Genomic DNA, 19041 nt, shown 5'->3' with positions numbered 1-19041 from the left:
GGGCTCTCCCTTTATACTAAGCTGCTTTCTGAATAATCAGTCCTAGCGCAGACATACACTCTATAGATATAATAACTAAAATTATAGGAAATATTGGCAGACATATTGAGCCTATAGTGCTTATTTATGTTTCTATTGGCAGGTGTTAATCTGAGAGCTTACTTGGCTCTTGACTGGTAAGTATGCTCTTGTGCAATAACTGGTTTGACTAGCACCAGCGCACAGAGAGTACCCACCAATCAGTGCCTGCATAAATTCAGATTTCATATCTCGCATGTGCACATGGTGCTAATCGCAACATTAAAACAATGAATAAATAGTGTTGCAAACACATGCACAATAATAAGATGAGGCGGCACAGTATAAACATCCTGCACTGTCCCACTGACGGGCTGCTTATACCACGCAGCTCTCACCTCTCCGGTCAGCAGACAGATGATCCTCAGGACGCGAACCAAGATTCTCTCAGTCATTTTGTCCTTGTTCATCTCTCGCATCATCAGTGAGTTTATCAAATCCTGAAAGACTGAGACCTACAAAACAAATATGATATGACCGAATGAAGTGATGAGCTAAACGTGTGTATTATAAGAACGAGACTGTACAACTGAAGCTTTCCTGTTCCCTGTGCATCAGGATTAAACACAATCGTCTACTTTATTTTCCATTCCAATATACAACCAAAATCTGTATTCTCCATCCCAATCTGAGACTTCAACTGACCCTCTATCAATTCTTTAGAACCCCTATAAGACAGGGGGTGGTACAGGGAATCGTGAGATACCAGCAGCTGTAATGTAGGATATCAGAGTCGCTCACACCCTTCACTCACCTACTATGAGACCTATGTATGAAATGTCTGTCGGACCTGAACCGACAGTGCAGATCAGGTCCGACAGACATCGCTGAATGCGGAGAACAATACGCTCGCCGTATTCAGCATTGCACCGGCAGCTCTTGTGAGCTGCTGGTGCAACGCCGCCCCCTGCAGATGAGGGGTGTCAATCAACCCGATCGTACTCGATCGGGTTGAATTCCGGCGATTCCTGTCCGCCTCATCAGAGCAGGCGGACAGGGTTATGGAGCAGCGGTCTTTAGACCGCTGCTTCATAACTGGTGTTTCTGGAGAGCCTGCAGGGGCTCTCAAGCTCCGTACGGAGATTCATAGATAGGCCCCAAAATGTCCCTACAGCTAGTACTGCTTACTGTGCAGCGCCATACTAAGTGCATTTACATGTGCACAGCTATCCTACATTACAGCAGCTGATAGCTTCCTATTGCCTTTCCCACTCGCTGTGAAGATAGGTGGAGGATGAGGGTGCAGAGAGTATGTGCAGCAACTGTTAAATGCAAAGTTTCCAATGCACTGCTATTATATAATCTCTCTATTCTCTATCATAGAATCTCTTGTTATTCTTTGTCAAAAGGCATACCTAGGTATGCTCGGGAGCAGCAATGCACTGATAGAAGCTAGCTGCTGATTGGTGGCTGCACATATATGCCTAATCATGTGTTCAGCTAGCTCCCAGTACTGCACTGCAGCTCCTTCAACAAAGGATACCAGGAAAACAAAGCAAATTTGGGAACAAGTTAATTGAAAAGTTGTATAAAATTGTATGCTTGATCTGACACATGCGATATAAAAGTGCCAAATAAGGAAATGCTCTAATACGTCGGAGTAAGTTATTATTGCAAAGAGATTAACCCCTTAATGACATGTACCCTGTATCCGGCATCTCACCTCCCCAGCCAGCAGGTAAATGATCTCCAGGGCATGAGTCAATATCAATTCAGACATTTTTATTTGATCCATCTCAGTTAACATCACTGAATTAGTCAGATACTGAAACAGAAAAAGAAAGATAATGTCAGCGAATAAGAGAAATTAAAAATACAATTTTTGCACCGAATGACATATATTTGGCTAGTGGTGCGCTAACTGTAGCGCGCAAACGATATGGGGTATTTCTTGGCTTTTTACTCACAATGGAAATAACGCGCGTATTACAAGTTGAAAGTAAACACGTTTGCTTGAGTGCAATCGAATTGAATGCGTGTCCGGTTAGTACAGCTTCAGAGATCGTATAAAGGGTTCGGGAAGAATAAAAGTTGCATAAAACACAACAAATACATGTGCAAGTACAGTTACACTCATATAAACACTGTCTGATAAAAATTACTTCAAAAAATATATTTAAAAAGTTATAAGGGATCAAAGATAGATGGTATAAGGTGTTTTACAAAAAAGGGCCCGCAAAGGGCTTTAACATATATATGCATACATATACATGTCTAAATATGTATGTATGTATGTATATATATATATATATATATATATATATGTATGTATGTATGTATATCATACAATCCATGTATTTATATGTCTAAATATGTTTGTATGTATGTATATCATACAATCCATGTATTTATATGTGTATATATGTATTTATACACATATAAACACATACATACACATGTACACACACACACATATATATATATATATTTATATATGGATGATTATATTTAAGTATATATATACAGTTGTATGCAAAAGTTTAGGCACCCGACAATTTCCATGATTTTCATTTATAAATAATTGGGTGTTTGGATCAGCAAATTTCATTTTGATCTATCAAATAACTGAAGGACACAGTAATATTTCAGTAGTGAAATGAGGTTTATTGGATCACAGAAAATGTGCAATATGCATTAAAACAAAATTAGACAGGTGCATACATTTGTGCACCCCAACAGAAATATTGCATTAATATTTAGTAGAGCCTCCTTTAGCAGAAATAACAGCCTCTAGACGCTTCCTATAGCCTGTAATGAGTGTCTGGATTCTGGATGAAGGTATTTTGGACCATTCCTCCTTGCAAAACATGTCCAGTTCAGTTAGGTTTGATGGTTGCTGAGCATGGACAGCCGCTTCAAATCACCCCACAGATTTTCAATGATATTCAGGTCTTGGGACTGGGATGGCTATTCCAGAACATTGTACTTGTTCCTCTGCATAAATGCCAGAGTAGATTTTGAGCAGTATTTTGGGTCGTTGTCGTGTTGAAATATCCAGCCCCGGCGTAACTTCAACTTGTGACTGATTCATCAATATTATTCTCAAGTATCTGCTGATATTGAGTGGAATCCATGCGACTCTTAAATTTAACAAGATTCCCAGTACCAGCACTGGCCACACAGCCCCACAGCATGATGGAACATCCACCAAATCTCATTGCACTACTCAAATATTACTGTGTCCTTCAGTTATTTGATAGATTGAAATTAAATTGCTGATTAAAACACTCAATTATAGCTTCCCTTCCGGCATACATTGATCTCTCAGACATATTATGGGTCCCCCAACATTTAGCTGCACGAATACCTGTCTCAAATCAACTTATCAAAGGCTGTCAAACAGCCTGGTTCCAACTGAGGCACAACCAATTGATAGCCCCACATCCGTCCCCCATTCATCCAGTTTTGTCCCTCCTACGGGAGCTGCCTAATGTCAGGCTTACCCTCTGGAGGACCCATGGAATTGTCTCCTTGGGAGACTTTTACCGGAACGAAAACCTTCTCTCAAACCAAGACAAGCTAGGTATGACATCCCTCGTCAACTAGAATTTGATCTCACGAGACTTAGATCCCTTATGAAGGCCTGGGGATTCCTGACCGACAAGATCAGGGCCCCCACCACCTGGGAGATCAGGTGGAAAACTAACCAACAACTATACAAGCCCCTGGCTGCTCACTACAAATCTCTTCTAGGGCCGCCCACCCTTATAAAGACAAGACATATGATCTCCTGGGAAACAGAGTTGAGATTGACCTTCACTCCCCTGGACTGGTCTAGGGCGATACAATTAACCAAAACTGCTCTCCATTGTGTCACGCTGTATGAATTATATTTCAAGATCATTACAAGATGGCACCTGGTGCCGACTAAGCTTCGCACTCTATACCCTAGCCACTCTCCCCTGTGTTGGAGAGAATGTGGCGAGATCGGCACACCACTACATGTGTGGTGGTCGTGTGATCGACTGAGACCGCTCTGGTCTAAGACCTCTGCGATTTGTGCAGCACTGGAACTCCCGACGCCTGATGCCCCGGGCCTAGCCCTCCTGCATATAGGGGTAAAAAAGATTCCGAAGTATAAGAGATATCTGTTGGTCTACTTGCTGACATCTGTAAAGATGTTGATAGCCAGAAATTGGAAGAAACAACAACCCCCAAGATGGCAAGCGGTGGTTGACCATTTGCACTACATCAAATCTATGGAAGACTATGTCTTTCGGATGAACAACCAATCTGCTACCTTTAGCCAAATCTGGGAACCCTGGGAGACACTCCTCAAATTGGCTACGTAACTGTTCCTTCCCCTGACTGCTGTTGACCTGTCCTAGCTTGTGACCCCGGTCGTCCTGGGAGACGTGCCCCGCTGTTTCTGAGCTGTGATGCTGAGACATAAAATACTCCCCCCCCCCCCTCCCACCCCTGATGCCTTTCCTTTCCCTTTCCCCCCCCTCCTTGTGAAGATATAAAGAGTAGATCCTCGCACCCCAACTATTATACATGTATACTATGTACACCTACTAGCTGCCACACACGACTGTCAGACATCCTAAGTATGGCATTCATTGCGATACTTTATTTAAAATGTAAAAATTTGAATGTACCCTTAGAATAACCAAAACATAACAACCGATATGTTCAGACACGCATTGGGAAATGTCTCTATAATATTTATGATTCTTATACTGAATACACTGATCCTCATTGTAAATCATCCCTCCTCTGCCTGACTGCGTGTAACCCCACTTCAACTTATGTCAAATGCTATTTGTGTTGTTTTATGGTTTCTGTAACCGATTTATTAATAAAAATTTACTTTGGAAAAAAAAACACTCAATTATTTATAAATGAAAATCATGGAAATTGTCAGGGGTGCCTAAACTTTAGCATATAACTGTATATACAGATATACAGTATATAGGAATTTCTATTTAAAAATATTTAGAACATATTCACCTATGTGAAAAACATTGGAGTGTGAAATAACTAAATACAGATAAAACCATTATTAAAAATTAATATTAAATACAAATGCTTTTTCATGTTTCAGGTATTTGACCACAAAGGGCCCCAATGCATATATACTGTATATATATATATATATATATATATATATATATATATATATATATATAGATATTTTACAAAAAATCATATAAAAAATATATATATACTGTATATATATATATATAAATATGTATTTAAGAATAAAAAGAAAATATTCTTCTATGTGAAGAACATTTGAATGTGAAATATTCATTTTTTATGTTGGTTTAGCGTTCTTGAATAAACAAGGTCATTTTTTTTTTGTTACAGTTTTCACACTCCATTGAAATCTATAGGAGAAAAAGTTAAAGCGGTAGCGATTTTCAAAGTTAAACTTTTTAAGGGTGTCAGGTTTTCGCTCACGCGCAAACCTTTTACTTTTAATACAAGCGCAACCTGACGCACGCAAAAAGCCTGCGTCTAGCAAAGTTAAGGTGCGAGCAGGAGTGCAAAATAGCTCTCCACTGGTAAACTAGCCCATTGTGTGTTCACAATAGCCAAAGCAACAACAGGAGTACAGTGTCTCATCAAACGAAACATGGAATCCCCCAAAAAATGTTTGTTTTATGTGTAATAAAGAAACATTGTCATTTAATTGTATTATTTATTATGATGTTCAACCTTCAATTTTACCTCTATTGTGGTTTACCCACTGCCCCCCAAAAAATCCAGAGTGGATCCTGCAGGGACCAAAACTTAGCACCTATAAGATCTAGAGCTCTGGCCCTGCAAAAGGTAGGTTAGTATGATGTGAAGTATAATGCACGTCTTGTATACATCAGGTACATTAGTATGATGTGCAGTATACTGTAGAACTTGTATACATCAGGTACATTAGTATGATGTGCAGTATACTGCAGAACTTGTATACATCAGGTACATTAGTATGATGTGCAGTATACTGCAGAACTTGTATACATCAGGTACATTAGTATGATGTGAAGTATAATGCACGTCTTGTATACATCAGGTAGATTAGTATGATGTGCAGTATACTGCAGAACTTGTATACATCAGGTACATTAGTATGATGTGCAATATACTGCAGAACTTGTATACATCAGGTACATTAGTATGATGTGCAGTATATTGTAGAACTTGTATACATCAGGTACATTAGTATGATGTGCAATATACTGCAGAACTTGTATACATCAGGTACATTAGTATGATGTGCAGTATACTGCAGAACGTGTATACATCAGGTACATTAGTATGATGTGCAGTATACTGCAGAACTTGTATACATCAGGTACATTAGTATGATGTGCAGTATACTGCAGAGCTTGTATACATCAGGTACATTAGTATGATGTGCAATATACTGTAGAACTTGTATACATCAGGTACATTAGTATGATGTGCAGTATACTGCAGAACTTGTATACATCAGGTACATTAGTATGATGTGCAGTATACTGCAGAACTTGTATACATCAGGTACATTAGTATGATGTGCAGTATACTACAGAACTTGTATACATCAGGTACATTAGTATGATGTGCAGTATACTGCAGAACTTGTATACATCAGGTACATTAGTATGATGTGCAGTATACTGCAGAACTTGTATACATCAGGTACATTAGTATGATGTGCAGTATACTGCAGAACTTGTATACATCAGGTACATTAGTATGATGTGCAATATACTGCAGAACTTGTATACATCAGGTACATTAGTATGATGTGCAGTATACTGCAGAACTTGTATACATCAGGTACATTAGTATGATGTGCAGTATACTGCAGAACTTGTATACATCAGGTACATTAGTATGATGTGCAGTATACTGCAGAACTTGTATACATCAGGTACATTAGTATGATGTGCAGTATACTGCAGAACTTGTATACATCAGGTACATTAGTATGATGTGCAGTATACTGCAGAACTTGTATACATCAGGTACATTAGTATGATGTGCAGTATACTGCAGAAGTTGTATACATCAGGTACATTAGTATGATGTGCAATATACTGCAGAACTTGTATACATCAGGTACATTAGTATGATGTGCAGTATACTGCAGAACGTGTATACATCAGGTACATTAGTATGATGTACAGTATACTGCAGAACGTGTATACATCAGGTACATTAGTATGATGTGCAGTATACTGCAGAACGTGTATACATCAGGTACATTAGTATGATGTGCAATATACTGCAGAACTTGTATACATCAGGTACATTAGTATGATGTGCAATATACTGTAGAACTTGTATACATCAGGTACATTAGTATGATGTGAAGTATAATGCAGAACTTGTATACATCAGGTAGATTAGTATGATGTGCAGTATACTGCAGAACTTGTATACATCAGGTACATTAGTATGATGTGCAGTATACTGCAGAACTTGTATACATCAGGTACATTAGTATGATGTGCAGTATACTGCAGAACTTGTATACATCAGGTACATTAGTATGATGTGCAGTATACTGCAGAACTTGTATACATCAGGTAGATTAGTATGATGTGCAGTATACTGCAGAACTTGTATACATCAGGTACATTAGTATGATGTGCAGTATACTGCAGAACTTGTATACATCAGGTAGATTAGTATGATGTGCAATATACTGCAGAACGTGTATACATCAGGTAGATTAGTATGATGTGCAGTATACTGCAGAACTTGTATACATCAGGTACATTAGTATGATGTGCAGTATACTGCAGAACTTGTATACATCAGGTACATTAGTATGATGTGCAGTATACTGCAGAACGTGTATACATCAGGTACATTAGTATGATGTGCAGTATACTGCAGAACTTGTATACATCAGGTACATTAGTATGATGTGCAGTATACTGCAGAACGTGTATACATCAGGTACATTAGTATGATGTGCAATATACTGTAGAACTTGTATACATCAGGTACATTAGTATGATGTGCAATATACTGTAGAACTTGTATACATCAGGTACATTAGTATGATGTGAAGTATAATGCACGTCTTGTATACATCAGGTAGATTAGTATGATGTGCAGTATACTACAGAACTTGTATACATCAGGTACATTAGTATGATGTGCAATATACTGTAGAACTTGTATACATCAGGTACATTAGTATGATGTGCAATATACTGTAGAACTTGTATACATCAGGTACATTAGTATGATGTGAAGTATAATGCACGTCTTGTATACATCAGGTAGATTAGTATGATGTGCAGTATACTGCAGAACTTGTATACATCAGGTACATTAGTATGATGTGCAGTATACTGCAGAACGTGTATACATCAGGTACATTAGTATGATGTGCAATATACTGTAGAACTTGTATACATCAGGTACATTAGTATGATGTGAAGTATAATGCACGTCTTGTATACATCAGGTACATTAGTATGATGTGCAGTATACTGCAGAACTTGTATACATCAGGTACATTAGTATGATGTGCAGTATACTGCAGAACTTGTATACATCAGGTACATTAGTATGATGTGCAGTATACTGCAGAACTTGTATACATCAGGTACATTAGTATGATGTGAAGTATACTGCAGAGCTTGTATACATCAGGTACATTAGTATGATGTGCAGTATACTGCAGAACTTGTATACATCAGGTACATTAGTATGATGTGAAGTATACTGCAGAGCTTGTATACATCAGGTACATTAGTATGATGTGCAGTATACTGCAGAACTTGTATACATCAGGTACATTAGTATGATGTGAAGTATAATGCACGTCTTGTATACATCAGGTACATTAGTATGATGTGCAGTATACTGCAGAACTTGTATACATCAGGTACATTAGTATGATGTGAAGTATAATGCACGTCTTGTATACATCAGGTACATTAGTATGATGTGCAGTATACTGCAGAGCTTGTATACATCAGGTACATTAGTATGATGTGCAGTATACTGCAGAACTTGTATACATCAGGTACATTAGTATGATGTGCAGTATACTGCAGAACTTGTATACATCAGGTACATTAGTATGATGTGCAGTATACTGCAGAACTTGTATACATCAGGTACATTAGTATGATGTGCAGTATACGGCAGAACTTGTATACATCAGGTACATTAGTATGATGTGCAGTATACTGCAGAACTTGTATACATCAGGTACATTAGTATGATGTGCAGTATACTGCAGAACTTGTATACATCAGGTACATTAGTATGATGTGCAGTATACTGCAGAACGTGTATACATCAGGTACATTAGTATGATGTGCAGTATACTGCAGAACGTGTATACATCAGGTACATTAGTATGATGTGCAGTATACTGCAGAACGTGTATACATCAGGTACATTAGTATGATGTGCAGTATACTGCAGAACTTGTATACATCAGGTACATTAGTATGATGTGCAATATACTGCAGAACGTGTATACATCAGGTACATTAGTATGATGTGCAGTATACTGCAGAACGTGTATACATCAGGTACATTAGTATGATGTGCAGTATACTGCAGAACTTGTATACATCAGGTACATTAGTATGATGTGCAGTATACTGCAGAACTTGTATACATCAGGTACATTAGTATGATGTGCAGTATACTGTAGAACTTGTATACATCAGGTACATTAGTATGATGTGCAATATACTGCAGAACTTGTATACATCAGGTACATTAGTATGATGTACAGTATACTGCAGAACTTGTATACATCAGGTAGATTAGTATGATGTGCAGTATACTGTAGAACTTGTATACATCAGGTACATTAGTATGATGTGCAGTATACTGTAGAACTTGTATACATCAGGTACATTAGTATGATGTGCAGTATACTGTAGAACTTGTATACATCAGGTACATTAGTATGATGTGCAATATACTGCAGAACTTGTATACATCAGGTACATTAGTATGATGTACAGTATACTGCAGAACTTGTATACATCAGGTACATTAGTATGATGTGCAGTATACTGCAGAACTTGTATACATCAGGTACATTAGTATGATGTACAGTATACTGCAGAACGTGTATACATCAGGTACATTAGTATGATGTGCAGTATACTGCAGAACTTGTATACATCAGGTACATTAGTATGATGTGCAATATACTGCAGAACTTGTATACATCAGGTAGATTAGTATGATGTACAGTATACTGCAGAACTTGTATACATCAGGTACATTAGTATGATGTACAGTATACTGCAGAACTTGTATACATCAGGTACATTAGTATGATGTGCAATATACTGCAGAACTTGTATACATCAGGTACATTAGTATGATGTGCAGTATACTGCAGAACTTGTATACATCAGGTACATTAGTATGATGTGCAGTATACTGCAGAACTTGTATACATCAGGTACATTAGTATGATATGCAGTATATTGCAGAACTTGTATACATCAGGTACATTAGTATGATGTGCAGTATACTGTAGAACTTGTATACATCAGGTACATTAGTATGATGTGCAGTATACTGCAGAACTTGTATACATCAGGTACATTAGTATGGTGTGCAATATACTGCAGAACTTGTATACATCAGGTACATTAGTATGATGTGCAGTATACTGCAGAACTTGTATACATCAGGTACATTAGTATGATGTACAGTATACTGCAGAACTTGTATACATCAGGTACATTAGTATGATGTGCAATATACTGCAGAACTTGTATACATCAGGTAGATTAGTATGATGTACAGTATACTGCAGAACTTGTATACATCAGGTACATTAGTATGATGTACAGTATACTGCAGAACTTGTATACATCAGGTACATTAGTATGATGTGCAATATACTGTAGAACTTGTATACATCAGGTACATTAGTATGATGTGCAGTATACTGCAGAACTTGTATACATCAGGTACATTAGTATGATGTACAGTATACTGCAGAACTTGTATACATCAGGTAGATTAGTATGATGTGCAGTATACGGCAGAACTTGTATACATCAGGTACATTAGTATGATGTGCAGTATACTGCAGAACTTGTATACATCAGGTAGATTAGTATGATGTGCAGTATACTGCAGAACTTGTATACATCAGGTACATTAGTATGATGTGCAGTATACTGCAGAACTTGTATACATCAGGTACATTAGTATGATGTGCAGTATACTGCAGAACTTGTATATATCAGGTACATTAGTATGATGTGCAGTATACTGCAGAACGTGTATACATCAGGTACATTAGTATGATGTACAGTATACTGCAGAACTTATATACATCAGGTAGATTAGTATGATGTGCAGTATACTGCAGAACTTGTATACATCAGGTACATTAGTATGATGTGCAGTATACGGCAGAACTTGTATACATCAGGTACAATAGTATGATGTGCAATATACTGTAGAACTTGTATACATCAGGTACATTAGTATGATGTGAAGTATAATGCAGAACTTGTATACATCAGGTACATTAGTATGATGTGAAGTATAATGCAGAACTTGTATACATCAGGTACATTAGTATGATGTGCAGTATACTGCAGAAGTTGTATACATCAGGTACATTAGTATGATGTGCAGTATACTGCAGAACTTGTATACATCAGGTACATTAGTATGATGTGCAGTATACTGCAGAACTTGTATACATCAGGTAGATTAGTATGATGTGCAGTATACTGCAGAACTTGTATACATCAGGTACATTAGTATGATGTGCAGTATACTGTAGAACTTGTATACATCAGGTACATTAGTATGATGTGCAGTATACTGTAGAACTTGTATACATCAGGTACATTAGTATGATGTGCAGTATACTGCAGAACTTGTATACATCAGGTACATTAGTATGATGTGCAGTATACTGCAGAACTTGTATACATCAGGTACATTAGTATGATGTGCAGTATACTACAGAACGTGTATACATCAGGTACATTAGTATGATGTGCAATATACTGCAGAACTTGTATACATCAGGTACATTAGTATGATGTACAGTATGCTGCAGAACTTGTATACATCAGGTACATTAGTATGATGTGCAGTATACTGTAGAACTTGTATACATCAGGTACATTAGTATGATGTGCAGTATACTGCAGAAGTTGTATACATCAGGTACATTAGTATGATGTGCAATATACTGTAGAACTTGTATACATCAGGTACATTAGTATGATGTGCAGTATACTGTAGAACTTGTATACATCAGGTACATTAGTATGATGTGCAGTATACTGCAGAACTTGTATACATCAGGTACATTAGTATGATGTGCAGTATACTGCAGAACTTGTATACATCAGGTACATTAGTATGATGTGCAATATACTGCAGAACGTGTATACATCAGGTACATTAGTATGATGTGCAGTATACTACAGAACGTGTATACAACAGGTACATTAGTATGATGTGCAGTATACTGCAGAACTTGTATACATCAGGTACATTAGTATGATGTGCAGTATACTGCAGAACTTGTATACATCAGGTACATTAGTATGATGTGCAATATACTGTAGAACTTGTATACATCAGGTACATTAGTATGATGTGCAGTATACTGCAGAACTTGTATACATCAGGTACATTAGTATGATGTGCAGTATACTGTAGAACTTGTATACATCAGGTACATTAGTATGATGTGCAGTATACTGCAGAACGTGTATACATCAGGTACATTAGTATGATGTGCAGTATACTGTAGAACTTGTATACATCAGGTACATTAGTATGATGTGCAATATACTGCAGAACTTGTATACATCAGGTACATTAGTATGATGTGCAGTATACTGCAGAACTTGTATACATCAGGTACATTAGTATGATGTGCAGTATACTGCAGAACTTGTATACATCAGGTACATTAGTATGATGTGCAGTATACTGCAGAACTTGTATACATCAGGTACATTAGTATGATGTGCAGTATACTGCAGAACTTGTATACATCAGGTACATTAGTATGATGTGCAGTATACGGCAGAACTTGTATACATCAGGTACATTAGTATGATGTGCAGAATACTGCAGAACTTGTATACATCAGGTACATTAGTATGATGTGCAGTATACGGCAGAACTTGTATACATCAGGTACATTAGTATGATGTGCAGTATACGGCAGAACTTGTATACATCAGGTACATTAGTATGATGTACAGTATACTGTAGAACTTGTATACATCAGGTAGATTAGTATGATGTGCAGTATACTGCAGAACTTGTATACATCAGGTACATTAGTATGATGTGCAGTATACTGCAGAACGTGTATACATCAGGTACATTAGTATGATGTGCAATATACTGCAGAACTTGTATACATCAGGTAGATTAGTATGATGTGCAATATACTGCAGAACTTGTATACATCAGGTACATTAGTATGATGTGCAGTATACTGCAGAACTTGTATACATCAGGTAGATTAGTATGATGTGCAGTATACTACAGAACTTGTATACATCAGGTACATTAGTATGATGTGCAGTATACTGCAGAACTTGTATACATCAGGTACATTAGTATGATGTGCAGTATACGGCAGAACTTGTATACATCAGGTACATTAGTATGATGTGCAGTATACTGAAGAACTTGTATACATCAGGTACATTAGTATGATGTGCAGTATACTGCAGAACTTGTATACATCAGGTACATTAGTATGATGTGCAGTATACTACAGAACGTGTATACATCAGGTACATTAGTATGATGTGCAATATACTGCAGAACTTGTATACATCAGGTACATTAGTATGATGTGCAGTATACTGTAGAACTTGTATACATCAGGTACATTAGTATGATGTGCAGTATACTGCAGAACTTGTATACATCAGGTACATTAGTATGATGTGCAGTATGCTGCAGAACTTGTATACATCAGGTACATTAGTATGATGTGCAGTATACTGTAGAACTTGTATACATCAGGTACATTAGTATGATGTGCAATATACTGAAGAACTTGTATACATCAGGTACATTAGTATGATGTGCAGTATACTACAGAACGTGTATACATCAGGTACATTAGTATGATGTGCAATATACTGCAGAACTTGTATACATCAGGTACATTAGTATGATGTGCAATATACTGCAGAACTTGTATACATCAGGTACATTAGTATGATGTGCAGTATACTGCAGAACTTGTATACATCAGGTACATTAGTATGATGTGCAGTATACTGCAGAACTTGTATACATCAGGTACATTAGTATGATGTGCAGAATACTGCAGAACTTGTATACATCAGGTAGATTAGTATGATGTGCAGTATACTGAAGAACTTGTATACATCAGGTACATTAGTATGATGTGCAGTATACTGCAGAACTTGTATACATCAGGTACATTAGTATGATGTACAGTATACTGCAGAACTTGTATACATCAGGTACATTAGTATGATGTGCAGTATACTGCAGAACTTGTATGATGTGCAGTATACTGCAGAACTTGTATACATCAGGTACATTTAGTATGATGTGCAGTATACTGCAGAACTTGTATACATCAGGGTACATTAGTATGATGTGCAGTATACTGCAGAAGCTGTATACATCAGGTACATTAGTATGATGTGCAATATACTGTAGAACTTGTATACATCAGGTAACATTAGTATGATGTGCAGTATACTGCAGAACTTGTATACATCAGTACATTAGTATGATGTGCAGTATACTGCAGAACTTGTATACATCAGGTACATTAGTATGAAGTGCAGTATACTGCAGAACTTGTATACATCAGGTTCATTAGTATATGTGCAGTATACTGCCAGAACTTGTATACATCAGGTACTATTAGTAAGATGTCATTAACTGCAGGAACTTGTATACATCAGTACGATTAGTATGATGTGCAGTATACTGCAGAACATTGTATACATCAGGTACATTAGTATGATGTACAGTATACTGCAGAACTTGTATACATCAGGTACATTAGTATGATGTGCAGTATACTGTAGAACTTGTATACATCAGGTACATTAGTATGATGTGCAGTATACTGCAGAAGTTGTATACATCAGGTACATTAGTATGATGTGCAATATACTGTAGAACTTGTATACATCAGGTACATTAGTATGATGTGCAATATACTGCAGAACTTGTATACATCAGGTACATTAGTATGATGTGCAATATACTGCAGAACTTGTATACATCAGGTACATTAGTATGATGTGCAGTATACTGTAGAACTTGTATACATCAGGTACATTAGTATGATGTGCAGTATACGGCAGAACTTGTATACATCAGGTACATTAGTATGATGTGCAGAATACTGCAGAACTTGTATACATCAGGTACATTAGTATGATGTGCAATATACTGTAGAACTTGTATACATCAGGTACATTAGTATGATGTGCAGTATACTGTAGAACTTGTATACATCAGGTACATTAGTATGATGTGCAGTATACTGCAGAACTTGTATACATCAGGTACATTAGTATGATGTGCAGTATACTGCAGAACTTGTATACATCAGGTACATTAGTATGATGTGCAATATACTGCAGAACTTGTATACATCAGGTACATTAGTATGATGTGCAGTATACTACAGAACGTGTATACAACAGGTACATTAGTATGATGTGCAGTATACTGCAGAACTTGTATACATCAGGTACATTAGTATGATGTGCAGTATACGGCAGAACTTGTATACATCAGGTACATTAGTATGATGTGCAATATACTGTAGAACTTGTATACATCAGGTACATTAGTATGATGTGCAGTATACTGCAGAACTTGTATACATCAGGTACATTAGTATGATGTGCAGTATACTGTAGAACTTGTATACATCAGGTACATTAGTATGATGTGCAGTATACTGCAGAACGTGTATACATCAGGTACATTAGTATGATGTGCAGTATACTGCAGAACTTGTATACATCAGGTACATTAGTATGATGTGCAGTATACTGTAGAACTTGTATACATCAGGTAGATTAGTATGATGTGCAGTATACTGCAGAACTTGTATACATCAGGTACATTAGTATGATGTGCAGTATACTGCAGAACTTGTATACATCAGGTACATTAGTATGATGTGCAGTATACTGCAGAACTTGTATACATCAGGTACATTAGTATGATGTGCAGTATACTGCAGAACTTGTATACATCAGGTACATTAGTATGATGTGCAGTATACTGCAGAACTTGTATACATCAGGTACATTAGTATGATGTGCAGTATACGGCAGAACTTGTATACATCAGGTACATTAGTATGATGTGCAGAATACTGCAGAACTTGTATACATCAGGTAGATTAGTATGATGTGCAGTATACTGAAGAACTTGTATACATCAGGTACATTAGTATGATGTGCAGTATACTGCAGAACTTGTATACATCAGGTACATTAGTATGATGTACAGTATACTGCAGAACGTGTATACATCAGGTACATTAGTATGATGTGCAGTATACTGCAGAACGCGTATACATCAGGTACATTAGTATGATGTACAGTATACTGCAGAACTTGTATACATCAGGTACATTAGTATGATGTACAGTACACTGCAGAACTTGTATACATCAGGTACATTAGTATGATGTGCAGTATACTGCAGAACTTGTATACATCAGGTACATTAGTATGATGTACAGTATACTGCAGAACGTGTATACATCAGGTACATTAGTATGATGTGCAGTATACTGCAGAACGCGTATACATCAGGTACATTATTATGATGTGCAGTATACTGCAGAACTTGAATACATCAGGTACATTAGTATGATGTGCAGTATACTGCAGAACTTGTATACATCAGGTACATATAAAGATGTGCAGTATACTGCAGACTTGTAACATCAGGTACATTAGTAGAGTGCAGTATACTGCAAAGTTGTATACATCAGGTAGCATTAGTATGATGTGCAGTATACTGCAGAAGTTGTATACATCAGGTACATTAGTATGATGTGCAGTATACTGCAGAACTTGTATACATCAGTATGAATTAATAGTTGCCGTATACTGCAGAGTTGTATCCATCAGGTACATTAGTATGATGTGCAGTATACTGCAGAACTTGTATACATCAGTAGATTAGTATGATGTGCAGTATACTGCAGAACGTGTATACATCAGGTACATTAGTATGATGTGCAATATACTGCAGAACTTGTATACATCAGGTAGATTAGTATGATGTACAGTATACATCAGGTACATTAGTATGATTGTACAGTATACTGCAGAACTTGTATACATCAGGTACATTAGTATGATGTACAGTATACTGCAGAACTTGTATACATCAGGTACATTAGTATGATGTGCAGTATACTGCAGAACTTGTATACATCAGGTACATTAGTATGATGTACAGTATACTGCAGAACGTGTATACATCAGGTACATTAGTATGATGTGCAGTATACTGCAGAACTTGTATACATCAGGTACATTAGTATGATGTGCAGTATACTGCAGAACTTGTATACATCAGGTACATTAGTATGATGTGCAGTATACTGCAGAACGTGTATACATCAGGTACATTATTATGATGTGCAGTATACTGCAGAACTTGTATACATCAGGTACATTAGTATGATGTGCAGTATACTGCAGAAGTTGTATACATCAGGTACATTAGTATGATGTGCAGTATACTGCAGAAGTTGTATACATCAGGTACATTAGTATGATGTGCAATATACTGCAGAACTTGTATACATCAGGTAGATTAGTATGATGTGCAATATACGGCAGAACTTGTATACATCAGGTACATTAGTATGATGTGCAGTATACTGCAGAACTTGTATACATCAGGTAGATTAGTATGATGTGCAGTATACTGCAGAACGTGTATACATCAGGTACATTAGTATGATGTGCAATATACTGCAGAACTTGTATACATCAGGTAGATTAGTATGATGTGCAGTATACTGCAGAACGTGTATACATCAGGTACATTAGTATGATGTGCAATATACTGCAGAACTTGTATACATCAGGTAGATTAGTATGATGTACAGTATACATCAGGTAGATTAGTATGATGTGCAGTATACTGCAGAACGTGTATACATCAGGTACATTAGTATGATGTGCAATATACTGCAGAACTTGTATACATCAGGTAGATTAGTATGATGTACAGTATACATCAGGTACATTAGTATGATGTGCAGTATACTGCAGAACTTGTATACATCAGGTACATTAGTATGATGTACAGTATACTGCAGAACGTGTATACATCAGGTACATTAGTATGATGTGCAGTATACTGCAGAACGCGTATACATCAGGTACATTATTATGATGTGCAGTATACTGCAGAACTTGTATACATCAGGTACATTAGTATGATGTGCAGTATACTGCAGAACTTGTATACATCAGGTACATTAGTATGATGTGCAGTATACTGCAGAACGTGTATACATCAGGTACATTATTATGATGTGCAGTATACTGCAGAACTTGTATACATCAGGTTCATTAGTATGATGTGCAGTATACTGCAGAACTTGTATACATCAGGTAGATTAGTATGATGTGCAGTATACTGCAGAAGTTGTATACATCAGGTACATTAGTATGATGTGCAGTATACTGCAGAACGTGTATACATCAGGTACATTAGTATGATGTGCAATATACTGCAGAACTTGTATACATCAGGTAGATTAGTATGATGTACAGTATACATCAGGTACATTAGTATGATGTGCAGTATACTGCAGAACTTGTATACATCAGGTACATTAGTATGATGTACAGTATACTGCAGAACTTGTATACATCAGGTACATTAGTATGATGTGCAGTATACTGCAGAACTTGTATACATCAGGTACATTAGTATGATGTGCAGTATACTGCAGAACGTGTATACATCAGGTACATTAGTATGATGTAC

The 19041-nt window shown here is 36.8% G+C and overlaps 2 protein-coding genes across 2 annotated transcripts in view; one reads left to right on the top strand and one right to left on the bottom strand.

The window, feature by feature from the left end:
* Positions 1-19041, top strand: part of LOC128638774 (uncharacterized) — a 142252-nt gene that overhangs the window by 83603 nt on the left and 39608 nt on the right. The window lies entirely within an intron of this gene.
* LOC128638301 (zinc finger protein OZF-like) overlaps positions 1-19041 on the bottom strand; it is a 43877-nt gene that overhangs the window by 19554 nt on the left and 5282 nt on the right. The window contains exons 2-3 of the mRNA XM_053690181.1: positions 1742-1843; positions 417-533 (exon numbers count right to left, since the gene is read on the bottom strand). Coding sequence (XP_053546156.1) covers positions 417-533; positions 1742-1825 — 201 coding nt within the window. The 5' untranslated portion in view covers positions 1826-1843. The remainder of the gene's footprint in view (positions 1-416; positions 534-1741; positions 1844-19041) is intronic.

This window comes from Bombina bombina, chromosome 8 (genome assembly GCF_027579735.1).
Source record: "Bombina bombina isolate aBomBom1 chromosome 8, aBomBom1.pri, whole genome shotgun sequence".
NCBI classification, from domain to species: domain Eukaryota; kingdom Metazoa; phylum Chordata; class Amphibia; order Anura; family Bombinatoridae; genus Bombina; species Bombina bombina.
Note: the sequence above shows the minus strand (reverse complement) of the source record. Positions and strands in the feature narration are given on the sequence as shown.